We start from the raw sequence: 12102 nt of genomic DNA, 5'->3' as shown, positions 1-12102 counted from the left end.
TTACCTTGAATACAAACCAAAACTAAGACCACAAATATCGAGAGTGGTTATCTAAGTGTATGGGTGTTTTGACATTGCTCATGGCATCATGGTTAGGGGGCGCCAATGATCTGATGGTTCTTAGAAGAGCCAACAGTGGGACACTTCTTCCTGTCTTGTCTGATGTCGTGGAACACCGCTCTTCAGCTCTTCTTGGACCACTGGAGAATGTGGCAGATAGTCCTGCATTGACCGAAGAACTTTCCACAGCGTGTCGATGCCAGGTCTGAAGTTCTGGTGTTTTAGTTCAAGTCTTAGCGAACAGCTCCTCTTGTGTCATGAGTATAAGTAAAACCAGACAGTTGGAGACGCGGGGCCCTTTGTTTTTTTGCCCCAGTCTGATGATCAGCCGTGAACCCACGATGTTCTGTCATTCAGAGCCTCCCTTGTGTCATCCTGCAGGAGAGGCACTGGTCATTGTCTCTGTGGTAGCTGAGAATCTTCGTACTTTGTGGCTTGAAGAGGACCAGGCGCTCTTTATAAAATGAAGGCAGAGAGCTTCGGTGCCCTGCTCATGTTTGATAAATGGACTTTAAAGCCATTGGAAGAACTTGATCAAGAATGACTGGCTGTGGTGTCTGCTGCAGGCATCTGCAGTCCACAGCTGTCTAGCTGGGGAGTGATGTTGACTTCTCATTTTTGTGAAGGTTGATGTGGTCACTCAGCATGCCTGAGCAGTTCTGAGTGGCACTTGCGTCGTGCCACGTGAGATGTAAGAAAGCGTAAAACCTGGACGCTTGTCATTTGGTTTCAGTTGGGAGGTAAGAAGTCACACATGAAAAATGGAAAAATGGTGCAGGAGTGAAGTGACAAATGAGACAACTCAGGAGTCTGTCACGTGGCGGCACCTGGCAGGTGCGCCATCAACAGGAAGTGCTGCTGGGGTACAGTGAAGGGGCATACGGGTGGCGAGGCCTGCTGGTGGGACAGGGTGGCAGCAGTGGGCCTGTCAGACCCTCAGAGGGTGCTGGGTGCTGGGGTGGGAAGACCAGTGCTGGCCAAAGACAGGTGCTGGGTTGTTGGTCGCAGCCTTCCCCTGCTGCCGAGAGCCAGAGTGGCATTGGTGGCGGGCTGAGGGCAAAGGGGCTCTTCAGAGCTGTATGAGATGTCATCATGGAAACGTCAACATAGATTGCTTCCGATAGGACAGCTATTTAGGGGTCGCTGGCAGCCCCTGGTCATTATCAGCATAGTTTTCGCATAGCTGTAATGGAGTGCATCTCAGTTGAAAAGAGCTCGCCTTCCTTCCGCACGGCTCCCTGTGCCCCACGGTTGACAACAGTGGTTCCCAGCTCCTGAAGCTGTTGAGTTGTGGGGTCATTTCGGTGTTTCTTCTCTGAACACACGGTAGATGACCGCAGGTTCCAGGTCCGCGGTCGCTCTTTCCCACTTGGAGGTCCTGCACGCCAGCTTGGCTGATTTGATGTTCACGGTCACTGTGAGGGCAGTGGTGGATGAGGAAACGGAGAAACAGGCGTCTTATTCAAGGTTGCAGTGGTGAAGTGGAGGCCCAAGGCTGTGAATCCTGACTCCAGAGCACCTTGGTGACTGGTGCCCCAGTGAGGAGCTCCTGCCCACTGGAGCAAGGGCGTCCCCGCGGGAACGAGAGGTCATGGCTGATCAGCAGTTGTTGCTAGATTGTTGTCGGAAGGAGCTGGACACTGTTTTATAACTGTTGGTTCAAGTACTCATTTATTCACGCCAGGTTAGACTATTTTTGCCTGTTTTCTAGATAATGGAGTAGTATTGCTTGAAAATTTCCCTGAGTTCCCAGTGAAAGTGATTCAAAGGTAGGAGTGTTTCTTCTGTGAGCTCTTGTTTAATCCAGATGTGCAGATATACCTGTAGAACAAGATGTCGTAGTTATTTTTTCTGTGGGTTTTTTTCAAAGCCTCTCTTCAATTTGTGGTTTAAGGAATGGGGCTGAGAAACTCTTAAGTGAACTTTTAATAAACTCTGTTCATAATTTGCAATTTAGGAACAAATACAATTATATAGGTAACTTTAAAAGGATGCTATTGAAAGAATATAAACAAAAGTAAACTATATCTGAAGTAGATTAGAAGTGTGTAAGTAAATTTTCCTTTAATTTGGATAATCTTAAAAATGTAACTGGATTCCCAAGTTTGCCTTTGAAAGCCCATTTAACATATACTGAACAGTGCTACCCCATCTGTCTAGAGTCTGTACACAAATATGTTTTTTAAAAAAATGCATCGCACTCCTTCCTTGGTTAATAACCCCAGGGATCAGAAACTTGAAGCTCTTGGAACAACTCAGCACCAAAAGGAGACACAGGCTGAGATGTGCATATGTGTCCAAAATCTTGTTTGAATATGGAGAAATTACAAGCTGGCCTTATCAAGAAATGAAATAAGATTGCAGTAGAAGCCAAGTAACTAAAACCAGACTATTCTGGCCAAGATCTCTTTGAAGATGTTGTTATGTACTGTGCCCTTCAAAGCCCTCGTCTTACTTTATGAAATTGAAATGCAGATGGCAGCAGTTGTGGGAAGGCATGTTTGGAATCACCTGTTTAGATAACTGTTTGAGGACCGAACCGAGGGGCACCCACCACTGAGCTACACACTTAGCTCTTTTTACTTTTTGTTTTGCTACTAGATCTCTCTGAGTTGCTCACACCGTTTGAATTTGCTATCTTCCTGCCTCAGCCCCTTGAGTAGCTGGTACTATGGGCGTGCTCCCCTGTGCTGGGCGAGAACCCTTCTTAATGTGAACGAGCAATCTGGTGTAGCACAGGTTTTACATGAGAAATTAAATGGTCATACCCTGGAAATATATCGGTAGGAGGAGAGATGGAATATAGAAAATATAAAATTGTTTCATGTTAAATGTGAATATGAGGATCAACTTGGCCTTTGAATTTCTGGAAGAGGCTTAGATTTGATATGGTTTTTGGTGTTTTAAGAGCTAGTAGTGAAAAGTGGGGGGTCGAGAGAGTGCAGTTCTACATACTTAATGTTAAAAAAGGAATATGCCATGGGATGAATGTGGATTATGGGCACATATTTAGTAATAGGACATAAGAGAAGATTAAAATTAAATAATTTGCAGTATAGGAGTGTCTGTTTTCATGCCTTTTGAGAGGTATTGATAATCTGTATTTCATGCTTTTGATATTCAGGAATCTTAGGGGTAAGCTAACAGTTTTGACATGAGCGCAAATTAACTGAATTTTAAGTAGGATTGGGAGAATCGATGGCAAAGATGAGACAGATATTACAACACAGTTGTCGCTGATAAGATGAATCTGCTGCCCTCTTACCTAAAGCCTTATAGTGCAGACATTCCAATCATTTTTCTACTTAAAATTTCAGCTTCACTCAAGCCAGTTTGGTCGGGCCCTGTGTAAAGTGAAATGGTCAACCTTTCCTCTGCTTGGGTGCTGCGGGTTGCATGTGGAGATAGGGCTGCTGCGGCCCGCCATGGACATTTGGCCTGGAATGTGATTTTTCTCAGCCTCTTCTGAGGCCGCTCGTGCCCTGGGCTGGTTTTGAAATCGCCAGCTCAGTCTTGGTTTTCACTCTTCCATAGAAAGCGTCGTCTCATTGTTTGAAGGAAAATCTGGACGAAAGTTAGACTTTGCTTTTCTCGGGCATCCATTCTAATTTAAGTAATCCTTAGAAAACCCTAAGGAAGGGCAGTGCGTGAGTTTGGTCGGCGAGACCTGTGAGGGTCCTGTGCCAGCAGTAGGGGTCATGTGAGCAGAGCCATGCACTGTCGTTCACTTGCTGTCATTTTACAAGCCCAGACCTTCGGTCGACTGCTGAAATCGTGAGTTTTGAGCAGAACCGTTCATTGAAGGAGGTGGGCCCAGGACAACTCGCCCAGTTCCTCCTGTGTCTGCTCACATGGTCCTTGGTTCTGACCCTTTCTCTGACTCCCCAGGCCAAACTTGGGTGTGTCCCACAGAGCCCTTGAGCTCTTCTCGGCCTTCTCAGCCTGCCGTCCAGGGAGCAGGCCTCTTCCCTGCGTCCTTCAGCGAAGAGCCAGGGCAGCCACCCCGGCGGCGTGTTTCTGCCTCCAGTGTCTGGCTGTACGCATGGATACTGATCAGATCATTGAAGTCAGCACGCGGGGTCTTGGTCAGGTCCTTGAGGTGAATGGTGGTGACCCAGATGCAAGATGGAAAAATGGCTACACACAGTCTTGGGGCAAGGAGTGAGGCGGGTGGGACTGGCAGTTCCTAGCTTCCTGAGTTGGGTGTGGGGTCTCACTCTGGGACCCCCTCTTCATACCTCTAGTTTCTGTCCTCACCTCTGCAGTGAGATTGTCCTTGCTGAACTCCCCAAGTTCCTGTGGTCAAGCAGGGAAAGCTTTTGTAACTTCCCCTTAGTGGACCCCAGGTTGCCACGTGTGACTGCCTCTTCTTCCATGACACTGTACTCTTTGGAATCTGACTACATTTTCTGACCATCCTTTTTGCCTCTGTGGGCTCATTCCCCCCCCCCCCCTTTTACTTAAATGGTGATGTTCTCTAAGACGAATTTCTCTACCCATTGTTTTCTTTTCATGTGTTCTTCCTGGATAAAGTTCATGGATTTTACTTGCTTCCTAATGTTATTTCATCCACTATTTATTGAGCATTTACTCTGTGTCAAGTGCACCTTTTGACTTTGCCCTGGAGAGATAATAGTAAATAAGACAGAAAACCCCTTCTTCTACTTGCTGACTTCCCTACTTATTTTCTGGGTCCCCAAGCTGCAAACTCTGTGTTTTCATCAGGATTTCCCACTAGACCCTCAGCTTTCAGATGTAAACCTTGTTGGCTTCCTCTTCCTCCACCTTTTCCCATGGTGCGTTGCCACTCTCATCTCCAAGTCCTGTAAGAGGGATGGAGTCAGGACTGGCCTCTTCATCGCTGCCAGGTCAGGCAGGCCCTGTGCGGCTGTCTGATCTACCCCTTCCTGAGGGAGAGTCTCCCTGACAGGTGACTAATGCTGGTGCTCTGGGAAAGCACCCTGAAGAGGTGATCTGAGGTGGCTTGTAAAGCTCTTCCTTGTTCTGACTTCTGCCTTGTTCTGCTTCTGCTTCACCTGAACCCAGACTGCCTGCATTTCTCCCAGGCTCTTCTTGTCTCTTGAGCCTGGGCTGCACCTTCCCACCTTGAACCCGTTATTCCCATTCCACCTGGTAATGGTCAAGCCTTCCTGAGAGTCCCCGTGTCCTTAGAGTTGTGTGAGCGTTAGGTCTGGCACACAGTAGGGATCTCTGTGTGACCTTGGAAGGAAGAGTCTGTGCGGTGGCTGCTGCTGGCCTTCTGAGCCCTGGGGAGGGATTCCCTGAGCTGCTCAGCCCCTGCCTGTGCCCTGGGTGTGAAGGCTCTGCTGAGGCTGTGCTCCTGACCCTCCCTGATGGCCTTGGCCCTGAGGCTAGGACTGACTCACCAGACCAAAAATAAAATTCCGAGTCTCATTTTGAACTGATGATGTGTGGTAAGATGCTTACTTGCACGAGGAAGGTGGCTTATGACTCATAGTCTGCAACTACTAGTGATCTTTGAAAATTTTTACCCTAGACATTTCGTATTATCTAAAATCTGACCTTTCACTTTTTCATGAAAACTCAGATGCGCTAGTGCTTCATCAGGACTAGCAGGCTCAGGTCTAAAAAAAATCCTCCTTCTAAGGATACTTTGAAGTCCTAAAGTGTTGCTAATCACCCTTATCCTTTGCCCTTAGTACTAGTAAGTTAAAAGGAGCTGAGTGGTATTAACTGTTATGTTCATTTCCTATGTGCACAATAGAATTTTAGATGCTTAGGATGTAAAAATCTTTCTTTATATTGTTTACTCCAGATCCCTCTTAATTGTTAAGACCTTCCTTAAAAAAAAGTCTTTTAGCCATCAGGGTTTTTTTCTTAATGTTCTTCTGGATTTTTGTTTGCGAGTTCATTGTTTTAAATATATTCAAAATTAAAAAAAAATAGGACAGTAGTGTTTTTAATGCATGTGTTAAATACACAACAAAACCTGCATTTGTGATAAACAGTAAATGACCAAAGCTGACTCTCTGTTTATTCTTCACAGGGGAGTCCAATGGATCCAATGGTGATGAAGAGACCTCAGTTGTATGGGATGGGCAGTAACCCTCACTCCCAGCCGCAGCAGAGCAGCCCGTACCCAGGAGGCTCCTACGGCCCCCCAGGCGCACAGCGGTACCCCCTTGGCATGCAGGGCCGGGCCCCAGGGGCCCTGGGAGCCATGCAGTACCCACAGCAGCAGGTGGGTGCTAGTTTTTCTCCCTGCTTTTCTTTTTTGCTCTTTATCTTTTATCGTCGACCTAAGATAGATGTTAAGAGAATTAGGGGGCATTTCTTTGATTTTTCTGCTTTCTTTTAGTTTTCATTCTTTTTTGATTCTTGATGAAAGAGTAAAAATCATTAATTTATCTTGACCTTTGAATTCAAGTTCTTGTAATGTGGAACTTTTTGCAACAAAGTATACAAAAATACCTGCTTGGAAGAAGGCCAGTGGTGCTGGTTGTATTTGAGAGATGGACTGTGTCATGATTTTTCAGCAAATTATGCAGATCTGAGCTCTGAAGTACACTTAGCATTCTCCCATTTCTGAGGTCAGACTGTGTCGGAGTCTGAGCTGTGAACAGACTACCTTTTGGTGATCTTTCATGCCATTGAAAGGACTTGTCCATAAAGATGTTGTCCACTTAAATTTTTTTCATTTTTCATTTCTTCATAAATTATTTCTTGTGTACATTTTAAAAAAGGTTTCTGTATTTCATATGAGGATTTGATCTGTTGTCTTAGACATGAATGAGTTTTATATTTTTACTTTTCCTGCTCTTAAGCAAAAGATCTAATTTTTGCATTTTTCTCCAGAATCAAATGAAGTTACAATAAATGACCAGTCACCTAGCAGTCTAAACCTCCAGTCTCTCAGATACTCCTTATTATGTTGGCCCGAGAAGCATGGAATTGGGAAAATAGTAAATTAGATTCAGACTTGTCAGGGTATTTAGTTCCTAGGGACCCCAGAAAGGCTTATTTCCAAATTTCTAAATTGCGGTACTGTGCCTGATGTCCCCAGGGAGTAGGTGGGCTGACACCCTGTGGGTTTGCTGTCCAGATGGGGCATTCTGTGAGGCCGCCGGTAACCCATTCCAGGCCTCTCAGGAGCGGCTTCTCCGTATTTGCCCAGAAGTCTTCTGGGGGCCGGGGGAGAATTTGGGCAGAACTCGCTTTCTGTCTAAAGTGTCTAAAGTAGGGCGCTATGTCCCATCCCTCGCGAGGTCCATGGCGGTGTCCTGAAAGTCCACTAGTAGGTGGCCTCCCATTCTTGCCTCTGGATCCTTGAAGCGGCGTGGGGCAGGGTCGGAGGAGAGGAGCTCGGCCCCGAGTCCTAGTGTGGACCTGACTGGGCAGCCCGAGTTCCCGCTGCAGGGTCCACGCGGTGATGGAAGATGGGCCCTGGGCGCTGAGTGTGGACCTGACCTGGGGCAGCCCGAGTTCCCGCTGCAGGGTCCACGCGGTGATGGAAGATGGGCCCTGGGCGCTGAGTGTGGACCTGACCTGGGGCAGCCCGAGTTCCCGCTGCAGGGTCCACGCGGTGATGGAAGATGGGCCCTGGGCGCGGAGTGTGGACCTGACCTCGGGCAGCCCGAGTTCCCGCTGTGGGGTCCGCGCGGTGGTGCGAGATGGGCCCTGGGCGCTGAGTGGTGCTTTCGCCGCCCCGCTGTCCCGTTCTCCTGGCGGTGCTTAGCTCCTCGACGCCGAGTCCTCAGCCAGTCGCTGATGGCGAGAGGGAGGGAGCTCGTACATACGGAGAGTCCGCTGCGGGGTCTCGGCGTCCCTGCCCCGGGCTCCTTGCCAGGGGAGAAGCCCAGGAGCTGGCAGTGCCGGCAGCGTCCGGCTGATTGTGCCGCACTGACCCTTCCGGGCAGCGCCCGGCCGCGGACCGGAGGGGCGGGGGCTGGCGAGGAGCAGCCGGGCCGCGAGAGGCGCTCGCCGCCCTGGCACCTCGGTCGGTGCCTCCTCCTCTCACCCGTCCCCCAAGGTGGACCTGGAAAGCCGTTTTCAAAGGGCACTTCCTGGTGAGAACTAGGGGCTCCATTTTCCTTTCCTTAAACGAGCTAAAGTCCTTTTTTGGAGTTTGAGACTTTGGCTTAGTTTGCAGAATCACGGTGAGAGTCACACAGATGGAGTGTGCAGAATGATTGTTAGGGAATTTCTTTTTATTATTTTCTCCCTCAAATGTATAAGGCTAAGTGTAGAGGACCTGCACAGATGCGTAGAGCAGGCCCATTTGTCTCAGCGTCGTGTTTCATTTAACAGCTGTGACTTTTATATTTTAAAAATCCAACAAATAAGATTTATCTGAAGGGACAAATCGATGATGATTACCCGAGTATATCAGCAAATAGTGGACTGGAGTCATAAAATAGGGAAAGGGGAAAAGAGCAAAAGAAGCCGGTTGTGGTGGTATACCCTGTAATCCCAGTGACTAGGGAGAGGCTGAGGCGGGAGGAGTCCAAGTGTGAGGCCAGCCTCAGTAACTTAGTGAGACCCTGTCTCCAAAAAAAAAAAAAAAAAAAATTGCCGAGGATGCAACTCAGTGGTATAGTGAAAAGAAAAATAAGCAAAATGAGAGAGGTAAGTTCTGGAATGGCAAAGTGGAAAAAAAGGGAAAATGAGCTAAGTTCATGAGTGGTTTATAATAGGAAAGCATGAATTTTTTACTTTGTAAAAACGTCCATACTGTGAATACCTTTACAATAAATCTTAATTTAATTAAGATTTTATATCAGGTATTTTACTGCTAACCAGAAAGAAATGCCCAGTTCTAAATGCACAGATCTTTCTGATAGTGAAAGGATAATCGTAAATCTGATAAGAAACTATCCTGGTGCAGTAATGCCCAACTTTCGGATTGAGTTGATCATGATCTAGGATCTAAATAATCTGTGCTGCTTTTTCACCCTTCCATTTAGTCATAATACCTCTGAAATACAATGTTGTGAAGTTTAAAAGACCCAAATGGCTGTGCATACAGTTTTTGAATGCGTGTAACATTTTAATGAAGACATACAGCTTTTATGATATAAAGTCCAAATCCATGTGACCTTAATAGGTTTGAAATGGGAAAAAATTAGTGAACAAGGTTGATCAGAAGTCATTAGAGAACTCGCATTTATTTTTGTTAGTTTTGGGCTGTGTTCTTTGAGGAATTTTCAGTGGAGTTGCTTTGTTTGCAAATTTTGGAAGTTATAAATGTGTCCACAGACAAGGGACTGTCACTGTGATTGGCCACTGGTCCTGTCCTCCTTCCCCAAGGATTAATGTAATTGGATGAGCATTATTGTAGTTATGGCTACTAATGTTCTTGAGGGAAAGAGTTGAACGATAATTATGACATTGAATATTTATTGAGTGGACACCACCACCTAGGCATGACTTTGCTTTGGATGCCTTCCAAAGCTTTCTGTGTTTGGTTTGTGAACCTCTAATGAGCTGAATCCAGCTCATTTAATATTGCTCATATATTTTCGCAAAGGATTAAAATGCAGGAATTCAAGTTTGTAAATTGAGTTGCCCACTTACCAGCTGAGTGGTAAGTTGTCTTTGGCTCAGGGGTCACAGTTTGATTCCTGGCTGGCATTCCATTCCTGTGATAGGAATTTTAAATGAGTATTCTGTTGGAAAAAAAAATGCAGTGCTTATGTGAAATTAAGCATGGATTTGATCTCTGTTTATTTTTTGTCTCTGAGAGTCAGGAAGAACTGGCCACTGAGTGTTTGATTTTAGTATTAACTTGGTGATTTTTGATTTATATGGTGATAATTTTATTTCTGAAATACACTCATGACTTGGGTCATTGAAGCATGATGTGATAATAGTATATTGTTTTAGTCTTTATTAACTGGAACTAGATTTGTGGTCTTTTATTTGCTGGTTCTCCCTCTCATCAGGCAAATACTTGCCTAAACAGATTAGTCTTGCACGGTTCCCTAAAAACTAGTCTGCGAGGGTATTTATTGAGTTGAGAGGGGAAATGAATTTTCTCTGCCTCTGTGGAGAGTGTTCTGCCTCCAGGCTCCTGGAGTCCAGACCTGGGGTGGTCAGCAGAAGCACACTGTCGGAGTTCATCCAGCGCATAGCTATACAGATGTTTAACGCTTGCAGTTGCTGGAATGGGACTCTTCTGAGTTTTTCAGTTTTTTGTTTTTTTTTTTTAAACTCGAAGACTCCAGGGTACTCTTTACTGAGTCAGAGGTGTGGATGACAAATGTTTTGTTTCATTTTTCGTTTCTGTGATCATAGACGTGCACATAGACCGTTGCCATCTTGCAGAGACTTACAACAGGAAAAGTCAGCCACAGAGCTAAGTAGTTTTGTGTCTAGCAGACTTTAGTGGTGCAGTCTGAGGTCCTCCCGGGGTTTGGAGTTTGGGGTTGGTGTTTTCACTTCCCTGCCCTTGTTGTGGATGTCTGAGAGTGTGGTGGAATTACAAAATGGGGTCTGGGAAAGAAACCAAGTACATGAGTGGTTTAGCACAGGCAGGCATGGCTTTTCTAGTTTGTAAAACAGTCCGTGCTGTGAAGACCTTTTCAGCAAAGCATGGGATATGGTCATTGTTTTGAATTAAGTAGAAATGAGTTATTTTCATTATGATGATTCATCTGAACTTATCACTTTAAGTTGAAGTAAACACTGAATTAAAAACAAGTTCTTGGGCTGGGGTTGTGGCTCAGTGGTAGAGTGCTTGCCTCACACATGTGAGGCACTGGGTTCGATCCGCAGCACCATGTAAAAATAAACAAATAAAAGATACTGGGTCTATCTTCAACAACAACAAAAAAATTTAAAAGAGTTCTTTTGAAGAGGACTTTATTTTTTTTTTAAATTTTATTTGTTCTTTTTAGAGATACATGACAGTAGAATGTATTTTGGCATGTTATATATACATGGAGTATAACTTATTCTTATTCTGTTTAGGATCCTGTTCTTGTGGTTGTACAGGATGCGGAGTTACCCTGGTTCTGTCTTCAAATACAAGACTAGGAGAGTGATGTCTGATTAATTCTGCTGTCCTTCCTATTGCCCTCCTGCTCCCTTCCCTTCATTCCTCTTTGTCTAATCCAGTGGACTTCTATTCTTCCCCTCTCCACCCTCCCTTGTTCTGTGTTAGCATCCACATTATCAGAGAGAACATTCGGACTTTGGTTTTTGGGGGACTGGCTTATTTCATTTCGCATGGTATTCTCAAATTCCATCCATTTACTGGCAAATGCCATAATTTCATTCTTCTTTATGGCTGAGTAATATTCCACTGTGTATATTTACAAAATTTTCTTTATCCATCTGTTGAAGGACACCTAGAATGGTTCAATAGCTTAGCTATTGTTAATTGAGCTGCTATAAACATCCATGTGGCTCCTGCACTGAAGTATTCTGATTTTAGGTCCTTTGGGAGTAAACTGAGAAGTGGGATAACTGGGTCAAATGGTGGTTCTATTCCAAGTTTTCTGAGGAATTTCCATACTGCTTTCCAGACTGGTTGCACCAATTTGCAGTCCCACCAGCAATGTATGAATGTACTTTTCCCCCCACATCTTCCCAACATTTATCGTTGCTTGTATTCTTGATAATGTCATTCTGACTGGAGTGAGTTGGAATCTCAGTGTAGTTTTAATTTGCATTTCTCTAATCACTAAAGTGTTGAACATCCTAAAATAATTTTGACCATTCGTATTTTGAAGAGGACTTTTAAAAGTAGTAGGTATTCTGGTTTGTGTTTATAATTTTTTCTTCTACAGCCTTTGACTGTATCTATTTTCCTGTAATTTGCTGTGTGTGGGTTTTTTTTTTTTTTGGCACCAGGGATTGAACCCAGGAGCACTCAACCCCTGAGCCACATCCCCAGCCCTTTTTAATTTTTATTTTGAGTCAGGGTCTCCTTAAGTTGCTTAGTACCTCTCTAAGTTGCTGAGGCTGGCTTTGAACCTGTGATTCCTCCTGCTTCAGTCTCCCGAGCTGCTGGGATTCCAGGTGTGTGCCACCATGCCTGTCTTTGCTGTTTTTTGAGTG

The 12102-nt window shown here is 45.2% G+C and overlaps 1 protein-coding gene across 6 annotated transcripts in view; it reads left to right on the top strand.

Annotated features, from left to right (window-relative positions):
• Window positions 1-12102, top strand: part of Arid1b (AT-rich interaction domain 1B) — a 389935-nt gene that overhangs the window by 38972 nt on the left and 338861 nt on the right. For all 6 annotated transcript variants that reach the window (XM_047557068.1, XM_047557066.1, XM_047557067.1 and 3 more), the window contains exon 2: window positions 6089-6283. In XM_047557068.1, coding sequence (XP_047413024.1) covers window positions 6089-6283 — 195 coding nt within the window. The remainder of the gene's footprint in view (window positions 1-6088; window positions 6284-12102) is intronic.

Source organism: Sciurus carolinensis, chromosome 7, assembly GCF_902686445.1.
Source record: "Sciurus carolinensis chromosome 7, mSciCar1.2, whole genome shotgun sequence".
Taxonomy (NCBI): domain Eukaryota; kingdom Metazoa; phylum Chordata; class Mammalia; order Rodentia; family Sciuridae; genus Sciurus; species Sciurus carolinensis.
This window is presented reverse-complemented; position numbering and strand designations above follow the sequence as displayed.